The sequence below is a fragment of the Plecotus auritus genome (assembly GCF_963455305.1).
Source record: "Plecotus auritus genome assembly, chromosome: 2".
Lineage (NCBI taxonomy): Eukaryota > Metazoa > Chordata > Mammalia > Chiroptera > Vespertilionidae > Plecotus > Plecotus auritus.
Genome location: NC_137771.1, coordinates 27,805,611 through 27,829,356, shown reverse-complemented (window position 1 = coordinate 27,829,356; position 23,746 = coordinate 27,805,611). Strand labels below are relative to the sequence as shown.

The window sequence follows — 23,746 nt, the reverse complement described above, 5'->3', positions numbered from 1 at the left end:
CTGGGAACAAAGTAGGCTGAGTTGTCATATAACAATGGGCAGACTGCTTCCTACTCTGCAGGTACATATAATTTTGCTCTCTAACTCTGGACAGAGAATCAGGTTTTATTTGACAGAACTAACTATCTCTCAGGGTATAATAGACAAAATAATGTCCGTACACCATTATAATATTCAGTGCAACATTTTTCAAATCTATTGTAGCATTATATTCTACGTGGACTGGATCACAATGTACCCTATAAAAAACACACTGAAGAAGCCTATAAGCAGAGAATGTGAAGATTGTTTTTTAATATTCTCTCCTTACTTAGAAATACTTGCTAAGGCCTGAATGAGAGACAAAATAACAATAACATGACATTTAATTTAGTTTATTTATTTTTTAATCCTCACCAAGGATATTTTTTCCATTGATTTCTAGAGAGTGGAAGGGAAGAAAGAAAGAAACTGATGTGAGAGAGAGAGAGAAACTGATGTGAGAGAGACACATTTATTGGTTACCTCCCGTATGCACCCCTATGGGGCTGGGGAATCTGCAACCAAAGTACGTGCCCTTGAGATTTAGTAATGCTAATGGTCTAGAGAACCATAACACAAACAGGAATTGAACCTGAGATCCTTTGGTCCATAGGCCAACACTCTAATCACTGAGCCAAGCCAGCCAAGACAAAAATGACATTTTATTTTTATTTATTTATTTTTTAAAAAATATTTTTATTGATTTGAGAGAGGAAGGGAGAGGGAGAGAGAGAAACATCAATGATGAGAGAGAATCACTGATCAGCTGCCTCCTGCACGTCCTCTACCTGGGGACGGAGCCTGCAAACCTAGGCATTTGCCCTTGACTGGAATTGAACCCAGGACCCTTCAGTGCACAGGCCGATGCTCTATCCACTGAGCCAAACTGGCTAGGGCAAGAATGATATTTTAAATGCTTATTTTGCTAGTCAGGTGTTTTTGCCTATCTGTAATTTTAAATTCTAACTTTGTTTATGTTGGAGAAAAATATATTATTTGATAATACAGAAATAAATAAGAAGTTAAAAAGATATGAGGTTAAAAGCAGAACTTCCATATTGTTAGTGTTAAACATTTAATAGTAATAGACATAAATATATTTTTGTGTAAATAAACACCTCAGGTTCAGTTTTTATAAATATACTAGAGGCCCAGTGCACGAAATTCGTGCACTTGGGCGGTGGGGGGGGGGGGTCCCTCAGCCCAGCCTGTGCCCTCTCACAATCTGGGAATCCCACAATCCATCATTGCCCCAAAAAAGTAGGCCTCGCCCACCCACTGCAGCTTGCTGGTTGTTGACCTGGGCCTCCCTCTTTGGGGCAATCGTAGAGCCCCCCAATTGATTGATTGCCCTGCTGGCTGGTGGCCTGGGTCTCCCTCTGCAGGGTGATCGTTGGGCCATGGCCGGGCCACCGACCAATCACATCGCACCCGCCTTGGCTGGCCTGGAGCCAGTGGGTGTCATAGCGTGGTGGTCCAGATGGTTGTCCTGCTGTTTGGTCGTTCACCCAATTTGCATATTACACTTTTATTATTATAGATATTTTCAGGAAAAACATTTTATAAAGCAATCAATCACCTTGCATTTCACAACAGCCAAAGTAGTAGCGTGACATAGCCATGTTGCCAACTACTTCCCATTTATTTTCATCAGGATCAAATCGTTCAATGGTGTTCCCTATCTCAGCTCCAACCCATCCACCTACAACCAAACAGAAAAATGTTATGTCTGGGATAAAGGAATCTTATTTATCAAAAACACCTTAGAAAACATCTAACCTGACAACTTCATATTATGAATTATTATCACATGGAATAGAGGGGTTATTTGTCCAAGATCACATGAGAAGTTAGAATTTGACTGTGAGTAGAACTCAGATCTTTTAACTCTCTGCCTATTTTCAACTAGGAATTTAAAATAAAACAAAACAATCTGCCCAGTGTGTTTCAGTGGCTGAGCATAGGCCTCCTGGTTCACGGTTCAATTCCAGGTCAGGGCACATGCGCAGATTGTGGGCTCAATTCCCAGTAGGGGGTGTACAGGAGGCAGCAGATCGATGATGCTTCTCTCTCATTGATGTTTCTATCTCTCTATCCCGCTCTCTTCCTCTCTCTAAAATCAACAAATATAGCCCTAACCAGTTTGGCTCAGTGGATAGAGCGTTGGCCTGCGAATTGAAAGGGCCCAGGTTTGATTCCAGTCAAGGGCATGTACCTTGGATGCAGGCACATCCCCAGTAGGAGGTGTGCAGGAGGCAGCTGATTGATGTTTCTCTCATCGATGTTTCTAACTCTCTATCTCTCTCCATTCCTCTCTGTAAAAAATCAATAAAATAAATTAAAAAAAAATAAAATCAACAAATATAGCTCAGCTGGCATGGCTCAGTGGTTGAGCACTGACCTATGAACCAGGTCACAGTTCAATTCTAGCCAGGGTATATGCCTGGATTGTGAGCTTGATCCCGTGTGGGGTGTGCAGGAAGCAGCCAATCAATGATTCTCATCATTGCTGTTTCTATTTCCCTCTTCCTTCCTCTCAGAAATCAATAAAAATATTTTTTAAAAAATAAATAAATAAAAATATACTAAAAATAACCACCCAAACTTCAACATATTGCATAGAAAATTTGTTATTTTGCAAAACTATCTTTTGAAACAACTTCTGCATATTTAGACTGCTTATACTAATCATGCAGTTTAACTATCAGCTAAAGAGCTTCATTGGATATCTCATCTATATTTTATCTCCATCTCTTTCTAAGAACTCCACATTTGATAATACCCCCCAACTAATAGTATTTTGAGAAGAATAATTTATAAAGCTGAAAGGAAAATGTTTCTTATGGGAGGGAAGTAAAATTTCTAAGTAATCAGAATCTAAGAATTTAAATAACATTAGATATCTTTAAATTGAACAGCATAATTACCCAAAGCATAGATAGCCCCATAACACACACACACTCCCAAGCCACAGCGGGGGTGATTCATTGAAGCTACAGTTGTCCACTGTTTAGTAACTGGATCATAGCATTCAGTACAATCAAAAATCATTGAATCTTTTTCACCTAAGTTAAATAAAAGAGACACATATGAGGAGATTTAGTAATGCTAATAGTCTAGAATACAATATTCAGTAGCATTTCACGTTGTCAGAAATTCAACTATTATGTCTGATTTTATACTATTTATTAAAATTCACTTGCCCAGCAAGTGTTAGTTTGAAATCATAGCACTATTCATTTAATGTAGTAATGGCACAATTTTCCTATTATCTATTTCTAATTCTAGCACCCAAAACAATCCACACAATTTGCATTTTGACAATTGTAAAATTTGAGTTTTACTAGTAATGTAATTCTTATCTAGCAACAAACAGAAAATAGTGTGGTGAAGGCCTGTGGGGAGGTGGGGACAGGTGTGGGGGGGTCAATGGGGAAAAAAGGGGGACATCTATAATACTTTCAACAATAAAGATAAACTTTAAAAAACCCCACAAAACACTGAGTTGTATATATGGATTTGATAACTGTAGTCACTTTGTCTAAAAAATATGAAAAAAATTAAGTGGAAATTAATGGAATTTATTGGAAAATGGGCAAAACTACGGTTTAACTATGATTTAAGCTGTGGCAAGAAGTCCCACATCACACATACAATTAAGTAACAATATAAAAGAAGATACCGCCCTGGCCGGTTTGGCTCAGTGGATAGAGCATCGGCCTGCGGACTCAGGGGTCCCAGGTTCGATTCCGGTCAAGGGCATGTACCTTGGTTGCGGGCACATCCCCAGTGGGAGGTGTGCAGGAGGCAGCTGATCGATGTTTCTCTCTCATTGATGTTTCTAACTCTCTATCCCTCTCCCTTCCTCTCTGTAAAATATCAATAAAATATATTTTAAAAAATAAATAAATAAATAAAAGAAGATACCAATCATATATATATATGTGTGTATATATATATATATATACACACACACACACACACACAAACACATAAGTGTAATACATATGTAAGTATATAATGTATCTATAGGCCCATACCTTTATATCTGTATCTATCTATCTATCTATCTATCTATCTATAATACATCTATGAGCATAAAAAAAAGATATTACTTAAAATAGAATTTTAAAATATACTATACATAGGAGTAAATCTAATCAAAGTTTGTATAAGACCTCGAATTTTATTTAGATAAAATTTTTAATTAAGAGATATCTAAATAAATGAAGAGATGTATCATCTTCATGAATTAGAAGAGTCACTGTAAAGATGATTATTGCCCTAGCCAGTTTGGCTTAGTGGATAGTGTGTCGGCCCATGGACTGAAGGGTCCTGGGTTTGATTCTGGTCAAGGGCATCTACCTCGGTTGCAGGCTTGATCCCCGGCCCTAGACAGGGCTTATGTGAGAGGCAACCATTGATGTGTCTCTCTCACATCGATGTTTCTCTCTCTCTGTCTCTCCCTCTCTTTTCCAATGGAAAAATATCCTCAGGTGAGGATTAACAACAAAAAATTATATATATATATATATATATATATATATATATATATATATATATATATATATATCTATAGAGAGAGAGAGAGAGAGAGAGAGAGAGAGAGATATCATTATCCCCAAACTGGTTTATCCCAATTTTTAAAAAAAATATTTTTTTTTGGTTACATTTAACACAACATAAAATTTACTATCTTAACTATTTTTAAGTTTACAGTTCAGTGATGTTAAACACATTCACATGTTGTGTAGCCTTCACAACCACCCATCCCATAACCCTTTTCATCTTATCAAACTGAGACGCTATACGTATTAAAAAACACCCCATTTTTACCTCTCCCAGCCTCTGGCAATCACCATTATACTTTGTCTTTATTATTTTGACTATTCTAAGAACCTCACATAAGTGGAATCATACAGTATTATTTTTAAAAACAAACTGATTCTAAAATTTATATGGGAAGTACAAAGGATCTAGAATAGGCAAGCACTCCCAGAAATTGAGAAACTATCCTATCAGGTAAGCTTATTAGACTTAAATAGAGCTATAGTAATTAAGATAGAGACAAATAGTCCAATGGAACAGAAAAGAAATCTAGAAACAGACCCATGCATATATAATTACTAGGCATATGACAGTTTGTACTGCAGAGCAGTGAAGAATGAAAAGTTTTTGTATGCTAGGATAATTGGTTCTATCTATATAGGGGGGGTAAAGGAAACTGGTTCCCTACTCACACTATCCATAAAAACTCAATTCCAGGTAGATTATAGACATAAATGTAAATGGAAAAACTATAAAATTTTAGAAAGCAGTCAAGATATGTATCCTCATGACTTTGGAGTAGGGAAGGATTTCTTTAAAAAGGTAAAAGAAACACTAACCATAAAGAGAAAAAAATAATAGAGTTGGCTACATTAAAATTAAAAACATTTGTTTATCAAAAGATACTATAAAAAGTCCTGGCCTGTGTGGGTCAGGTTGGTTGGAGCCTCAACCTAGGTACTGAAAGGTTGCTGGTTTGATTTCTGGTCAGAGCACATACCTAGGTTGTGGGCTGGATTGCTGGCGGGGGCAAGAAAGGGAGGGAGGCAGTCAATTGGTGTTTATCTCATTCATAGATGTTTCTCTCTCTCTCTCCCTTCCCCTCTAAAGTCTGTGAAAACATACCTTCGGGAGAAGATTAAAAAATAAAAAAAGATACCATAAAAGTGAAAGGTGAATCAGCAGAGTAGGAAAGATATTTGCAGCACATTTAACTGTATTAGGGCCTAGAATCCTGAATGTATACAAAACTCCTACTGTGCAGAAGAGTTAACATAGCAGGCCAGAGACTGCCTATCTTTAGAAAGGCTTGCTTTGCAAGGTAGACCCTTGGCTGGAGTCTGGGAATATGGCTAGTAAACAGTTCCCTACACTGATATAAAAATTTCCCTAAATGCCCTACCCGGTTTGGCTCAGTCAGTGGATAGAGCGTCGGCCTGTGGACTGAAGAGTCCTGGGTTCGATTCCAGTTAAGGGCACATGCCCAGGTTGCGGGCTCAATCCCCAGTAGGGGGCGTGCAGGAGGCATCAGATCAATGATTCTCTCTCATCATTGATGTTTCTATTTCTCTCTACCTCTCCTTCCCCTCTGAAATCAATAAAATTTAAAAAATAAATTTCCCTAAATGATAAGAGAGGCTTTTTGCAGTGATGAAAATGTTTTGGAATGAGTGGTGATGGTAGCACTACTTTGTGAATATACTAAAAACCACTGAACTATATATTCTAAATGGTGAATTTGATGGTATGTGAATTATATCTTAATTTTTTAAAACAGTATTTAGAGCCTTGTTCAGTGTGGTTCAGTTGGCTGGAGCATATATTTCACAATAATAGTTTCATAAAACACTATGATTTCAATCAAGAAATATATCCAGGGGAGGGAAACCAAGATGGCGGCATAGGTAAACACCTAAACTGCTGCCTCGCACAACAATTTCAAAACTACAACTAAAAGACAGAACGGACACCATCCAGAACCACAGGAAAGCTGGCTGAGTGAAAATTCTACAACTAGAAGGAAAGAGAAAAGCTCACAGAGAATTGGAGGTATGGCAAAGGGTCTTTGTGCACGCAGAGAGGAAGGGCGGCTGAGAGCCTGGCTGACTTTCTCTGGCGGAAGGGGGAAGGAAGCCCCCGACCGCACTGAACCCCAGTTCTGACTGCACTGAACCCCAGTTCCGGGCGAGCCCCTGGGGACCCACGCTCTTACGGGGGGGAGTCTGGACTCTCGGGCGGAGACTCGGGAGCCGGGAAGGCAGAAGTCTGAAGGCGCGGCGTGCCAGTGCGCACAAAGGCTGCGGAGGTTGCCACAGGCTTTCCCTAGCAGAAGGGAGTCAGAGGCTCCTGACCGCACTGAGCCCCAGTTCTGACTGCACTGGACCCCAGTTCCAGGCGAACCCCTGGGGACCCACGCTCTTGTGGGGGGAATCTGGACTCTCGGGCGGAGACTTGGGAGCCGGGAAGGTGGAGGACTGAAGGCGCGCGCATGCCAGTGCGCACAAAGGCTGCGGAGGTTGCCACAGACTTTCCCTAGTGGAAGGGAGTCGGAGGCTCCTGAACGCACTGGGCCCCAGTTCTGACTGCACTGAACCCCGGTTCCAGGCGAGCCCCTGGGGACCCACGCTCTTGTGGGGGGAGTCTGGACTCTCGGGCGGAGACTCGGAAGCCGGGAAGGCAGAGGTCTGCGGGTGCGCACAAAGGCAAGGCTGACGGGAAGCCAAGACTGTCTGCTCCGCCCTGAGACTCCACCCCATCCAAGCCCAGCACAGAGGCTATTGCAATTTGGCAAGTCTAATCCTATAAGGCTGTCTCCAGCACTGAACTTCTCCCAGCATAGACGCAGCTGATCCTTACAGCCAACTGGCCTGAAGGTCAATTCCTCCCAGTGATACCAACAACAATCAAGATTTAACTACAACAAGGCTGTACACACAGTCCACAAAGGAGTGCACCAAGAGTGTCCACCTCAGGTTAACTGGGGAGGCCGACCCACTGGGCCATATAGGAAACCTAGCACACAAATTTACCCTACCAACTCAGGGAAGCAGTGAAAATGCGGCGTCAAAGAAACAGATCACAAACGAAAGAAATGGAGGAAAACAAACGACTGGATATAGAATTCAAAACCACGGTTATAAGGCTTTTTAAGAATATCCTAGAAAAGGCCGATATATATAACGAGACCCTCGAAGATATGAAAAAGGACCAACTAGAAATTAAACATACACTGACTGAAATAAAAAATATTATACAGAGACCCAACAACAGACTAGAGGAACACAAGAATCAAGTCAAAGAATTGAAATACAAAGAAGCAAAAAACACTCAACCGAAAAAGCAAAAAGCAAAAAAAAAAAAAATCCAAAAAGTTGAAGATAGTGTAAGAAGACTCTGGGACAACTTCAAGTGTACCAACATCAGAATTATGGGGGTGCCAGAAGAAGAGAGAGAGCAAGATACTGAAAACCTATTGGAAGAAATAATGACCGAAAACTTCCCCCACCTGGTGAAAGAAATAGACTTACAAGTCCAGGAAGCCCACAGAACCCCAAACAGAAGGAATCCAAAGAGGACCACACCAAGACACATCATAATTAAAATGCCAAGAGCAAAAGACAAAGAGAGAATATTAAAAGCAGCAAGAGAAAAACAGTTAATTACCTACAAGGGAGCACCCATACGATTGTCAGCTGATTTCTCAACAGAAACTATGCAGGCCAGACGGGAGTGGCAAGAAATTTTCAATGTGATGAATAGCAAGAACCTACAACCAAGATTACTCTACCCAGCAAAGCTATCATTCAGATTTGAAGGTCAGATAAAGAGCTTCACAGATAAGAAAAAGCTGAAGGAGTTCATCACCACCAAACCAGTATTATATGAAATGCTGAAAGGTATTCTTAAAGAAGAGGAAGAAGAAAAAAGTAAAGAGAAAAATTATGAACAACAAATACATATCTACCAACAAGTGAACCTAAAAATCAAGTGAATTAAAAACCTGAGGAACAGAATAATCTGGTGAATATAATAGAATCAGGGGCATAGAAAGGGAGTGGACTGATAATTCTCAGGGGGAAAGGGGTATGGGGGGTTCATGAAGAGACTGGACAAAAATCATGCACCTATGGATGAGGACAGTGGGGGGGAGGTAAGGGCAGAAGGTGGGGTGGGAACTGGGTGGAGGGGAGCTATGGGGGGAAAAAGGAGAAACAATTGTAATAATCTGAATAAAGATTTATTAAAAAAAAAAAAAAAAGTTTTGCCCTGGCCGGTTTGGCTCGGTGGATAGAGCATCGGCCTGAGGACTCAGGGGTGCCGGGTTTGATTCCGGTCAAGGGCATGTACCTTGTTGCGGGCACATCCCTGTTGGGGGGGTGTGCAGGAGGCAGCTGATTGATGTTGATGTTTCTCTCTCATCAATGTTTCTGGCTCTCTATCCCGCTCCCTTCCTCTCTAAAAAATCAATAAAATATATTTCAAAAAAATTTAAAAAAAAAAGAAAAAGAAAAAGAAATATATCCAAATGTCTAGTTGACTTGGTTTTTATATGTCCCACTAACTGGATAACTTGGTTAATTAAAATTGATTTGTAATGCAGCTTTCAGAATTTAAAAACTTTTTAATGATAAAAATCAACCTAAATTTTGGTGCCACATTGTATGAACAACTTTTCTTCAAAAAAAAATTTTTTTTATTGATTTCAGAGAAGAAGGGAGAAAGAGAGATAGAAACATCAATGATGACAGAAAAATCATTGATCAGCTGCCTCCTGCATGCCCCACACGGGATTGAGCCAGCAACCTGGGCATATGCCCTTGACTGGAATCGAACCCAGGACCCTTTAGTCTGCAGGCCAACACTCAATCCACTGAGCCAAACCGGCTAAGGCTCATCATTGATGTTTTTCTCTCTCTCTCTCTCTGAAATCAATAAAATATGTATTTTAAAAAGCAATTAAAAAACACACAACAGTGCTTGGCCAGTGTGGCTCAGTGGTTGAATGTTGAACTATGAACCAGGAGGTTATGGTTCGATTCCTGGTCAAGGCACATGCCCGGGTTGTGGGCTTGATCCCCAGTGTGGGTTGTACAGGAGGCAGCCAATCAATGATTCTCTCTCCTCAGTGATGTTTCTATCTCTCTTTCCCTCTTCCTTCCTCTCTGAAATAAATACAAATATATTTAAAACAACAACAAAAAAACCCCAGACAATACCAAACTTAAGTATTCTGCCTTATGAAAAATTATAGTATCCCTCTGGTCTGAAATATTCAGTTATCTTGTGTTTTCTTTTAATTTCTTTCACTCATTTATTCAATAAATATTTATTAAGCACAATGTAGCTATGTATACCCCATAGCCTCACAATATATGTAAAGCATATAAGAATTCAGCCAACTTATAGCTAGAGATTAATAAGGGAAATAAGACATTCTCATCATTACCTCCAATAGCATAGACCATCCCTCCCAGAACTGCTACTCCCAGCCCACATCGAGCTTGATGAAGTGAAGATACAGTGGTCCAGTACTGGCTAAAGGTGTCAAAACGTTCTACACAGCTGAGGGCTCTGCTATCACTCCAACGTCCACCCTGCAACCGAGTATATCCACCTGAACAAAGGAAGGAAAGGAGGAACACAGCAAATCCCTTACCACTAAATATGGAAATGTAATAAGGAGAAAAATCTAACCCTCTACATCTAGACATTTAGTATAAATATTTCATAGCATGGAATAAATGCTTTAGAGCTTGCCATATATACATATATTATTCTTAAATGTGCCAAGTCCTGAAAGATTATGGCTTAAATAAAGTAAATTAACCACAATGTTGTACTATGTGGTCTTAGTTATATAGAATATTAGATAAAACATAAATCTAGCCCTTGCCGGTGTGCTCAGTGGTTAGTGTTGGCATGCAGACCAAAGGGTCTCGGGTTCCATTCCTGGTCAAGGGCATGCATCCAGGTTACAGGTTTGATCTCCAGCCCCGGTTGGGGGGGGTGTGGAAGCAATAAATCCATGTGTCTCTCTCACATTGATGCTCTCTCTCTCTCCCCCTGACTCCCTTCCACTGTCTCTAAAAAAATCAATGGGGAAAAATATCCCCATTGGGTGAGGATTAACAACAAAAAAACAAAAACCCCAAAAAAACAAAAAACATAATCTAGGTCTAGGAGCTGGTTATCTGTCTAGTTAAAAAGTTTCTGCCCTGGGCAGTGGGGCTCAGTTGGTTGAGCTTCATTCTGTGCACCAAAAGGTCACAGTCTGATTCTGTCAAGGCACGTGCCCACGTTTTGCTCCATCCCCGGTCAGGGTGCATGCAGGAGGCAGGGGATCTATGTTTCTCGTTCTCGCTCTCTCTCTCTCTCCCCCCCCCCTTCCTCTCTCTCTCTCTCTCGCTTTGGGGAAAAAAAAAAAGGAAAAGAAATCAATAAAAACGTATTTTTTAAAAAGTCTCATTATGACCTCTATTAGTGTCTCTTTCAACTAAAAATTGAGAATTGAGCCCTGCTAGTGCGGCTCAGTTGAGTGTCATCCCATGCAGCAAGAGGTTGCTGATTCAACTCCTGGTCAAGGCACACACTGTACTTGTGGGCTCAAACCCCTTTAGGGGTGTCCAGGAGGCAGCAGATTGCTTTCTCTCTCTCCCTCTCCCTTCTCCTCTATCTAAAAAAATTAATAGAAACATATATTTTTTTTAAAATAGGGAGTTGAAATTCACGTTTGACTGCACATCTCATTAAAAAAGTTTAGTATGCACTAAAAATTATATATTTATACATTATAGCATATATAAAATTATAATATAATTACATACACATAAATTATATAGAAAACATTTATATATAAATTATATTATCCATATAAATCTAGGCGATCTGTCAATACTAGTATGTGTATATATATATATATCAAATACTGATATGGTTTAATGCTTTTAAAATAAAAATAAAGAGAGGTTTTAATATGTTTATCTGATATGCCTATGGATTATCCTACACAGCCACACTTTGGAGACCGCTGGTTCTTATCATCCCTAATGACCATCTATGACACTGTGAACAGTTAATATTTTTGAGGTTCATTTTCCTTCCTGCAATGCAACACGAAGATTAAAATCAGATACTCCTGAAGCAAATTTTCAACTTTTAAAGTAATATTTCTGTAGTCAGTTATTGACAATAATTGAGTAATCTAAGAACCAAAAATTCAGATCACAGAATAATGATGTCAAATGAGTAGCTATTTAATTTTTAGATGTGTTCACTGTATTATATAACTACAATTTATAAATGTGTAGCCTGCATGTAAAATTAAATATGTCTATTTGACACATCTGAATATTCTGACATGTATAATAACAATAAAATATTAAAAGATTTTGATCCTGAAAATAAAGATAACCTCTATCACCTATGGTGTATTATAAAATTGTACATCTAAAACCTACATAATTTTATTAACCAATGTCACTCCAATAAATACAATGTAAAAAGAGAAAGAAAATAAATAAATAAATAAATAAAGGTTCTCACCTACTGCATATAGATACTTTCTTGCTTTCTTCCGAGGTCGAACCTTAGATGTCTGCAGAAAACTACAAAACTTGTTCTCTTTGGGAGATTTGCACACCTCACAGTACTCTTTCAAAAGTGTTTGCAATGCAACACGAAGATTAAAATCAGATACTCCTAAAGCAATGTTTAAAAAGATAATGTTTAATCAACTTTTAAATAATATTGAAAAGATATGCTTACATAAAAATATTTGACAATCAAAAAATAAAAACTCATCATCAAACAATGGTGTGATTTAACCACACCACTTCCTATAATACCAAATATTATTGTTCTCATTGTTACTAAAAAATATACTTAAATATATTTTTATTGATTTTAAAGAGAAAGTTTGAGGGAGAAAGAGAAACATCAATGATGAGAGAGAAACATTGATTGGCTGCCTCCTGCATACCTACCACTGGGGATCAAGCATATAATTGGGAATCAAACTGTGATCTCATAGATTGACACTCAACCAGAGTCACCCTGGCTTGGCCAAAGATTGTTTTTAAAAATATACTTCATGGCCCTGACCGGGTAGCTCAGTTGGTTAGAGTGTAGCCTGAAATGCTAAGATTGCGGGTTCTATCCCAGGTCAGGGCACATATAACAATCAACCAATGGTTGCATAAATAAGTATAACAACAAATCAATGTTTCTTTTTCTTTTTAATATGTTTTTTGTTGATTGTTTTAGAGAGAGAGGAAGGGAGAGGGAGAGAAACATCAATGTGAGAGAGAAACATTTGTTGGTTGCCTTCCAAAAACATCCTTATTGGGTATCCAACCAGCAATCTAGACATGTGCCCTGAACAGAAATTGAACCGGCAACCTTTTAGTGCACAGGATGATGCTCAATCAACTGAGCCACAATGGCCAGCACACAAATTGATGTTTCTCTCTCTCTCTCTAAAATCAATAAATACATATTTTTTTAAAAAATGCTTCAGCCCAAATGGTTATGTGTCGACTTATGAACCAGGAGGTCACAGTTTGATTCCTGGTCAGGACACATGTTGTGGGCTCAGCCCCCAGTAGGGGGTGTGCAGGAGGCAGCCAATCATTGATTCTCTCTCATCGTTGATGTTTCTATCTCTCCTTCTCCTTTCCTCTCTGAAATCAATAAAAAAATATTTTTAATAATGCTTCATACTAGACAATTTTAAAATACATGTATGAGGATTTCTAAATAAAGATGGCAAGGTGAAATAGAATCACAATTATTTAACAAAATGAAAAAAAAGTAGCCCAAAATTCAATACATACAACCTAATAACAAAAGGGTACAAAATTATGTCATAAACTTTATAAAATGATAGTCAAAGCAAGAAACAAAAGAGCTGTTGGGATGAGATCCATTTCCTAGAGACTTTGAACATGATTGGGTAGGTTTTTCCTACTCAAGGGTACTTAGCTGAGGAGGTGAACTGGGGATGAAAGTCAACCTGTATCCCATCTGGCAAGCTCTAAGACCCCCTAAAAGGGCACTATTTTCAAATTTGCATAAAGGCCCATTTATGCTAGCAAGGGACTGTCTCCTAGGCTTGTCCCAACATCTCAGATGCAATATTGAGGAAAGAAGGTCAATTTAAAAAAATCTTGAGAATTCTTACTAATAATTAATAATTTGGAGAAAGGTAGATTGAGTAGTTAAGAAGCCACACTGAGAAGTCAAAACCACTAAAAGGAAAATCCCTTATAGGACCAGCAGTAAAGGTAGAGAGGATCGCCAGGGTTTGCCATCTAAGAGAGCACCTTGCTAGCCAAAGTATATATGAGATACATCCTTGGCTGGGTTAAGTAGGTCCTAACATAAGATCAATATTAGGATCTCATAAGAGAGTTCAGAACCAGGTCCCTAAGGAAGGACCAGAGCCTTAGCAAATCTCTATTCTTCCACTTCTTTCATGTTTCAAGCTAGAAAGAAGTGGTGAGAACGTAACAGCTAGCTCTCAAATTTTAGATGGGAGAAACAAAGTAGTTAAACTAAAATAGAAAAGATGTCCAGAGAATTAGCTCTTACATTATTTATAATTCAGTCACATCCTCAAGTTTCATTCAGTGTAGGACAAGAGTAAAAACTTCAAATCTTGCCAGTTTGGCTCAGTGGATAGAGTGTCAGTCTGTGGACCAAAGGGTCCTGGGTTCGATTCTGGTCAAGGGCACGAAGCTTAGTTGTAGGTTCCTCTCTGGCCCTGGTCTGGGTGTGTGCAGGAGGAGGCAACCAATCGATGTGTTTCTCTCGCATTGATATTTCTCTCTGTCTTTCCCTCTCTCCTCGACTCTCCCTAAAAATCAATGGAAAAATATCCTTGGGTGAGGATTAACAAAAAAACAACCTTCAAATCTTGAAATCAAGTCTAAAGTAGTTAAAAAAATAAATTTAAATATTATCATTGTTCTAATATAAAGACAAAAACTATTTTATACTATGGTGAAAAGTATTTTCAAAGTTTAGAACCTAAAGATGATTCAAAGGCACTCAGGAGCTATATCAATATAAAATGTATTTTATAATGAGAGGACTTATAGGATTTATTGTTTTAGTTTTGTTTTTAGCATATGCATTTTCCTCAAATATTAGGTTTTGCTTACTTTTTAAAAGTGACAAGAGGAAATCTTATACTGAAATAATTAGTACTGCCAAAAACAGCAGTATTTTAGCTAAGTAATTTTATCTATAGCTCTAATCTCCATTAGTATTTAATTTCAAGAAAGGTACATAAGCCCTAACTGGTTTGGCTCAGTGGGTAGAGCGTTGGCCTGGGGACTGAAGGGTCCCGGGTTCGATTCCGGTCAAGGGCATGTACCTTGGTTGTGGGCACATCCCCAGTAGGGGGCGTGCAGGAGGCAGCTGATCGATGTTTCTAACTCTCTATCCCTCCTCTCCCTTCCTCTCTGCAAAAAGTCAATAAAATATATTTAAAAAAGAGTTTTAAAAAAAAAAAGAAAGGTACATAAGGATTTTATTAAAATAAAAGTAGAAATATGGAAATACAACTGTCTACCCATAAAAAACACAAATCTATATCTTGCATACAGTAATCATTCAATAAATGTCTGCTATTGAACTGAAAAATAAAAACACTATCACATTTCAGAAAGCAAAATAGCCATTGGATAAGTAATTGACTGATATACAACAAAAAATTACCTTCTATATACTTTAAAAGCCTCTGAGGAGGTAATAAAGGAAATCGAATTGGGTCTAGCACTTCCACCACATATTTTTTTCTTTTTCCCAGATCTTTGAGAATCCACTGCATTGCAGCTAAGAAGACCTGGTATTCATCCTCAATGCTAAGCTCTTCACTTCGCAAAATTTTGATCAACTGATCTTTTGTAAGTGCCAGGAACTCTTCCCCACTCTGAACCTCCAAGAAATGGACATGAATATAGTTTTCTGTGAATTCCAAAAGATCATGGCAGGCAATTTGCTCAGAGAACTGAAAGATCCCAATGCAGTTCAGTGGATCAATTTGTCCTTTCAGAAATGCACAGCAAAGATTAACAACTTCAGTCAACTGTAGCATGTCTGCTGCAACAAGCAACTCCTGGACATTATTCACACCTATGTCCACTATGCCTAGGGAAACAAGGAGACAAATAACCAGTACAGTAAAATAAAAACAAACATTTGACTTATATTAAACAGGCATTATATTCGATTCCACCAATAGCTAAGTAAAAAGACAACAAAGGATTTATAGAAAGAGCACAAAACTTAAATGATAAAGATACATAACATTTATGGAACACTTACAATGAACTACACATAGCATTAATTGCTTTATACATTCATTTAACTCTGACAGCAACCCCATACAGTAGGGTTTTTGTTTTGTTTTTGTAAAAGTTTAAGTAAATTCTCCTCAAATCACATGGTTAAGTGAGTTAAGGGTAGGGATTGACACCAAACCCCATGCTTTTAACGTAAAGCTATATGCATCTAATAAACATGTAGTTAGGCACTGGGGAAGGCAAGACAGGGTCTCTATCTTCAATTATGATAAAATGATGTACAAATGTTAATTTAATATTAGGTATAACCAAGAGTCTATAACATATGATAAGTTACTAATAGTTAACATTTAAGTAAATATATATATACATACACCACTCTTTTTTCCGAGGGCTTCACTTTCATATATTTACATAGTGACTTTGGGAGGACATCAAATATTCAATCATATTTAGAAGGAAAATAAACCACTGTAATTCTCCTTCCTAATAAGGATAAACTCTCCATTCAATTTTATACTTTCCCTTTACTCCTTTTCTCCCCATTCGCTCCTTTAAACTATTTGTTTAAAGTTTGTTTTCCCAATTAGATTTATAGTCTGTTGGGTCAAGACTTGCCCCTTCTGTATTTCCAATGCCTAGTCCACTCTTAAGTGCTCAAAAATTTTGTTTTGAATGAATGAATGAATGACCAAAGATATTATGGTTGAGAGGCAGAATATGGCTTGTTGAATGCAAACAGGCTTTTTTTCCAAAAGTATAAGAAATGGAATCCACCATGGGAGTAAATGGTAGTGGCTTCAGAGAAAACTGATATAAAACTTACTTGAATAAAATGAGAACTCACCACAAACTTAGTTGAAGAAGATAAGATCATGGGTTGTGATATAAGGGGGCTGAATGACTGCTACTGGATTATGCCAAGAGTTACTTAAGAGTAATAAAAAGAATGCCCACCAAGTTAATAAGGTTTTATAGATTACAAAAAGTACTTTTTTATTAAATTTTATCTTATTTAACCTTCACAAGAATTATAAAGTGCTACATTTTACCATAAGAAAAATGAGGCTCTCACAAGCTCCTTTCTATTTTGTAAATACCTAATCTGCATTACATAGAAAACTTTGTGAAGGTAGAGGTCATCCATTCCTGTCATCTTTACTTCATATACATAGTGCCTAGCTCAAAAAGTATTCATAAATATAAAAAAGAATGAATATTTGACTATAAAGTTAAATGAAATGCCTTATATCACATAGCTTATTAGTGGCAGAGCTAGATAACAAACCCAGATCATTTGATTCTAAGTGAAATGCATAAAAAAAAATCTAAGGTGAGAAATCTGTTAAGACTTAGCAGAATAGTTAATAATGAATCCTATATAATAAAAGGCTAATATGCAAATTGACCGAACTGTGGAATGATTGGTTGCTATGACATGCACTGACCACCAGGGGGCAGAAACTCAATGCAGGAGCTGCCTCCTGGTGGTCAGTGCGCTCCCACAGAGAGAGCGCTGCTCAGCCAGAAGCCGGGTTCACGGCTGGTGAGCGCAGTGGCGGTGGTGGAAGCCTCTCCTGCCTCCGTGACAGCGGTAAGGATGGCCGACTGCTGGCTTAGGCCCGCTCCCCGGGGTAAGCGGGCCTAAGCCATTAGTCAGACATCCCCCAAGGGCTCCCGGACTGCAAGAGGGCACAGGCCAGGCTGAGGGACACCCCCACCCGAGTGCATGAATTCCGTGCACTGGGCCTCTAGTGTATAGATAAGTCCAAAGGCGAGATCAAGAGAATAACAGGCTTTGCTGCCCCCACATTTCCCAAAAAGGAAATGCCATTACAATGAAAATCAAAGAACATTTTTTTTAACTAATTGTATCAGATTACAAAGTTCCCTAATATATATATACCCAAAATTTATTTTCATCTTTACTAATAAAACCTTGATTTTGCTATGGGTAACAATTGTGCCCAGCTGAAATTATATTTCTTAGCTTCCTTTGGCAGATAGAAATGAATTTTTGACTGAGGTTAGCCAAAAGGATATAAGTAGTAATTATTGGTTAGGGTTACTAGAAAAGATTAAAAAGGGGATAGACTCAGGGGGCAGACTCTTTTGCCTTTCCCTCTTCCTCCTTCCACTGGCTGGAGTTCAGTGACAACATTAGAAGCTACAAACTACAGATGGTGGAGCAAAATGATGGATAAATAATGGGACACTAATGACATCATGAAGCCACTATACCAGCCTTTGAATTACTATGGATTCATTTTTGTGGAAAAATAAACAAACTCCTATCTGGTTAAGCCACTTTATATCTTTTACTAGCAGACAAACATTATTCTTAACTGTTACACCAGTTTTAGCCTTAAATGTTAACATTGTACAATGTTATTTTCCCCTAAATATGCTCAGTAGCTTTTATTTCTCTGGGTTTTATCACTTCTTATTTCTTTGATGGAAGTGCTAATCACCAGCAATATGGTAATGATGCCATGAACATTCTCTTTCACTAAATATCTCTTCTTGCTATTATCAGACAACAGAGGCGGAGTAGACAGTTTGTGGCATTTCTTCTGTTTTTATGTAGTTCAATTAATTCCATTGGATTAATCTGTTCATTTCTATTTTGCAAGTATGAGAAGCAGGGGTATTTATGAGGCAGTTTTCAACTCACAGAAGTCATTTACAAAAGAGAAATCAAGAACCTCTCAATGTTAATTTGTACATTGCCAATAGGCAGAGCTGCATTATTTTCAGTAGATAAAAAAGTCATTTTTACAATCCTCCAATTAAGTTATTTTCTGAAATTTTCCAAAAAAGAATATGGAACTACACAAAGAAAAATTATTTTCTTTTGTTATTTTCCAGTTGTAAATATTATGCATTAAATAAGCAACACTTTATCAGGCCACATAATGATCTCCTTTACGGAGAGCATGGTGTAGTCTCAAAACTAGACCAAACAACAGTCATTGTTTTAAACTTTTTCTCCTGATTGTAAGAGTAATATGTATTCACTACAGAAAAAACTTTAGGTAGAAAAGTATAAAAATGAGTATGAAAATCACACATTTTCCATATATATACACTATTAACATTTTATTATATTTCTTTCAAAATTTTCCCATGTATATTTGTTACGTAAGATTAAAACTTTATATATAGTTTTTATGTGTATTTTCTAATATCATTAAAACTCTTCAAAAAATTTTAGAAGTAAAAGTTTTGATTAAAATAATTGATTATGACATTTTGAAGGAAAAACAGAAAAAAATGGAAAAATAAGAATCTTCCATATTCCATCATCTAGAGGTAAACAAATACAAATATACACAAATGATTTTTTTTAATATATTTTATTGATATTTCACAGAGAGGAAGGGAGAGGGATAGAGAGCTAGAAACATCGATGAGAGAGAAACATCGATCAGCTGCCTCCTGCACACCTTCCACTGAGGATGTGCCCGCAACCAAGGTACATGCCCTTGACCGGAATCGAACCCGGGACCCTTCAGTCCGCAGGCTGACACTCTATCCACTGAGCCAAACCGGTTTCAGCACACACAAATGATTTTTTAAAACAAAATTGAAATGGTATTTACATACAGATTATCTTCATTTAATATATTGCAAACATCCTTCCATGATAGTATATATTTAAATCATTTGCAAGATCTAAAAAATATTCTATTACCTATATGTACCATAATTTATTTAACCATATAACCTACTGAGGGAGAATTAGATTGCAATTAAACTATTATAAATAGTAGCACTGTGCAGGAATCCGTGCACGAGTTGCCGTGTGCCTCAGCTGGCCACCCCGCCCACCGCCGCTCGTGGCTCTCTGCCCTGCCCTCCTGTAGCTCTGTACCCTCCTGTAGCTCTTCGCCACTGGTAGCTTGCTGCTCCACACTCCTGTAGCTCTATGCTAGTCATTACGCGTCACAGCGTAACGACCATTTGCATATTACCTCTTTATTATATAGGATGTTATAAATATCCTGGTACATAAATGTTAGCCTGAATCCCTAATTAGTTCCTTAGTATTCCTAGAAAAAGAATACAAGGTCAAAAGATAGGAATCTTTTGCCCTGGCTGGTGTTGCTCAGTGGATAGAGCATCGGCCTGCGGACTGAAGGGTCCCGGGTTCAATTCCGGTCAAGGGCACATGCCCGGGTTGTGGGCTCGATCCCCAGTAGGGGCCATGCAGGAGGCGGCCGATCAATGATTCTCTCTCATCACTGCTGTTTCTCTCTCTCTCTCTCCCCCTCTCCCTTCCTCTCTGACATCAATAAAAATTAAAAAAAAAAACAAAAACAAAAAAACAAAAGATAGGAATCTTTCAAAGACTCATAATAATAAATTGCGAAATTACTTTCCATATAAGTAATATCAATTTATATTTCCATAGCAGTACATCAGTGACTGCATCATTCTTCACTTAAAACTACAGGCTCACTTAACATACCTGTATAAATGAAATCTAGAAGTATTTGAAATATTGCAGCTTCAATTCCTAGAATCTGTACAACATCTTTTGAGGACTCTTTCATTCCTCCAGTGAACAAAGCTGCAAAGTAAGGACTACTGGCAGCCAGAACCAGCCGATGAACTTTAAAAGTTTCCTTCCCAACTTGTAGCTGCACATCACAGAAATGCTGTCCGCTCCTCATTTTATTGATCTGGGCCAAGATGAGTTGGGCATGTTTATCTGATGAAAAAAGACTATCACCAGCCTTGGGACAGCCCTCATTAGCCATGATGATGATAAATTAATTTAAAGGACTTCTGCCCATAATCTGGTCTTACCCTGAAAAACAAAATAGAAAGAGACCAAACATCATATTTTTGTGTTTAACATGTTTTTTATTCATATACATATGGAACATTCCTTATCCTCAAGGAACTTACAATCTACTTAGGTAATAAAACACACATGAAACTAATAAGGACTAAACTGTGTGGTACCATTCCTAGGGTTTCAGAGAAAGGAATAAGTAATAGGATCCAAAATAATTGGAGGACTCGGAAAAATGGAACCTGAACTGGATATTGAAAGATAGTAAGTATGAGGAGAGGGCATTAGCTTTTCTGGGTGGAGTAAAGAAAATAAGGAAAGGCACAAAGGCAGAAAGAAGCTTTTGTACACTGCAGTAAGGAAGCACACATTGTAGCCAGAATGAACTTTCAAAAAACAACTGTGACCAGGGTAACTGCTTAGAATCCTTCAATTTGTACACTTCCCTTAGCACACAAAAGTCCTTCAAATCTCACCTCTGTCTCCTGTACTCCTCTTTGAACTCAATACTCCAACAAAACCTAACAATTTGCAGTTCTTTAAAAGTGACTCTCATGGTACCCTTCCACACCTCTTCCTTCTGTTCTGGATCTTTGTTATAATTCAAGACTGTTCAAATATAATTTCCTTTAGAAACTCTTCCCTGTTCCTCTCCTCTGGGTTTGGTGCTCACCCTAAGCTTACCTATTTTACAATCTATATCACACTCTTACCTTGTCAGACACTCTATCACCCTACTCCTACTCCTACTCTCTCTGAAAGTTCCTTGAAAGGAAGCCCCTCAAAAGCAGGGACTATCTTTCATAGCTATAGCACAAGAATCTAACATATATTAGGTTTTCAAATGTCGGTAAAATGAGTCAGTACAACGAGAAATAACAATACCTTAAGTTGTTTTTGTACAACTCTGATAGCTTTTCAACACATTATGTCACCTATAATTCTCACAATAATTAAGAGGCTGGAAGGAAAAGATACTGTTATTCAAAATGACAGAAAAGGAAACAAGCTTAAAGTTTCCTAAGAACACTGTTAATGTAATGACTGTCTCAGTATTTGAATACAGGTCTTCTTTAAGTCCTGGGCTCTTCCCACATGCCAGGTTATAGAGAAATCCAAGCACAGAAATTTGGACTTGCGCTTTTTGTAGGTTTGAGAGTAAACATAATGTTCCAGAACTGTTATTTGAGCCTTCAGGGGGATAAGCTAAGAGGTAGCAAAGTCCTAAAACACAGCCGGTTCAGCTTCAACAATGAGAATCAAAGATATAAATCCAAGTTATTTTTTAATCAAGAAACCATGTAATATAAGGAGATGAAGCACAGGGGACATCTAAGATGGCTAGGGTTTTGTAATTTAGGCTGACAGGAATGGTGTGGGCTGATGTTAGAAAAAAAGTGGTTAAGTTTATAGCATTAAAACTCATCAAAGTAAAAATAACTAAGCTATTATCATAATTATCTAGAAATTAACTTGACAAATTTGAGAAGTTGCTAGATGGCTGCCATTCACAACAGTATCTACAGAATGCCAATATTTAACTGGCATATAAAAGTAAACAGTGTATTTGTCTCTACATAGAAATTTGACCTGCAGATATTATTAAACATGACCTGGCTATCAAGCTTTATTCTTTTTTTTTTTTAAATATATTTTATTGACATTTTACAGAGAGGAAGGGAGAGGGATAGAGAGCTAGAAACATCGATCAGCTGCCTCCTGCACACCTCCCACTGGGGATGTGCCCACAACCAAGGTACATGCCCTTGACCGGAATCGAACCGGGACCCCTCAGTCCGCAGGCCGACGCTCTATCCACTGAGCCAAACCGGTTTCGGCTCAAGCTTTATTCTGTTTTAGATTTCTTCCTGTCAGATTTTCCCTGGTGATTTAAATACAAGGTACCTTCAAGGCATCGAGCACAGCCACTGGGCTAAAATGTTGCCTCCTGCTACTAAGAGTTCACTGAATATCCATCCACTCTGGTAGCTGACAGAAGATATCCTAATCTATTAACCACGCTTTTAGAAACTGCTGATACCATTCCACTACCACTAGTGTATTTCATTCCAAAAGGAACACAGGGTGTGACTGTATTTCCGCAGGGAAAGATCATAATTCTGGGACATTGCACAGGGATGTAAGAGACGAGCATCCAGAGCCTCAAACGTGAAACCGCGGAGCAGCCCAGAGGAAGTAAAGCACGAAAGCTGCTTCAGTAAAAGGTGTCAAAAAGAAACCCAGGACAAGCGAGTGTCAAAACAAACAAAACCACGAGGCTCTCTGTGCTTGAGGTGGGGGCTGCCTGGAGAGTTACCCTTAAGCTGCTGCGCCACTGCAGGCGGGTAAACATTCCGGTGCTACCTAAATGGCGGGGAAGGCATCCTAGACCCGTCCGGGGGTGGCAGCCTGGCCGGGGGCTGGGCCTTCGAGTTCCCCAGTGGAGGCGGGGAGCGGACCGGACCAGAGAAGCTCCGGTGAGGGCGAAAACACTTCGACTAGCAGAGGCACACCTAAGCGGCAGGAGGAAGCCGATTTCAGGGGCTCCTCTCTCTCCTCCTCCTCCTCAGGGGTCCCGAGAGCCGGAGAGAGCCCCAGAGGAAAGTCCCAACCCCGTCATAGAAGCAACCGGGACGCTGAGCCTTTCTTACCCGCCGCTTCCCCTTCCCGCCGGAGCCGGCTCCAGCGCTGCGCGCGCAGCCGGGGCAGGGGGCGGGGAAACCGGCGCGGGTGACGAGGCGGGCAGGGGCTGGTGACTCGGCACTGCGGTCGGCGGTGGCTGCAGGCTCGGCTCTACTGGGTCTGCGCCTGCGCAGTGCTCTTACGCTCGCGGGCAGCGATGCCTCCCGGTGTCGCGCTGCTGCGGCTCAGAGCTGGTGCCTGATTCCTCGCGTCAGCGAACCTTCTAGCTGTAAGCGGGAATTCCTGCCTGTGGGGCTGGTCGGCTCCTCCTTTTTGCACTCCACGGACGCTCTCTCCATTCTTGTGGCATCCGAGGCAGCCAGCGAACCTCAGTGCCAAGGAAAAGAGAGGAACATACGGCAAGTCGCTTCTAATATTTTTTAACTTT

At 39.0% G+C, this 23,746-nt stretch overlaps 1 protein-coding gene across 8 annotated transcripts in view; it reads right to left on the bottom strand.

Annotated features, from left to right (window-relative positions):
- The window catches only part of IPP (intracisternal A particle-promoted polypeptide), a 47,808-nt gene that overhangs the window by 7,581 nt on the left and 16,481 nt on the right, over nt 1-23,746 (bottom strand). For 2 of the 8 annotated variants that reach the window (XM_080656400.1, XM_080656402.1), the window contains exons 1-7: nt 23,328-23,370; nt 20,347-20,688; nt 15,289-15,720; nt 12,112-12,267; nt 10,016-10,183; nt 2,949-3,086; nt 1,601-1,723 (exon numbers count right to left, since the gene is read on the bottom strand). In XM_080656400.1, coding sequence (XP_080512526.1) covers nt 1,601-1,723; nt 2,949-3,086; nt 10,016-10,183; nt 12,112-12,267; nt 15,289-15,720; nt 20,347-20,638 — 1,309 coding nt within the window. In that variant the 5' untranslated portion in view covers nt 20,639-20,688; nt 23,328-23,370. Of the gene's footprint in view, nt 1-1,600; nt 1,724-2,948; nt 3,087-10,015; nt 10,184-12,111; nt 12,268-15,288; nt 15,721-20,346; nt 20,689-23,327; nt 23,384-23,746 lie in introns of those variants that run through there. The other 6 variants (XM_080656397.1, XM_080656398.1, XM_080656399.1 and 3 more) reach the window with 6 other exon arrangements.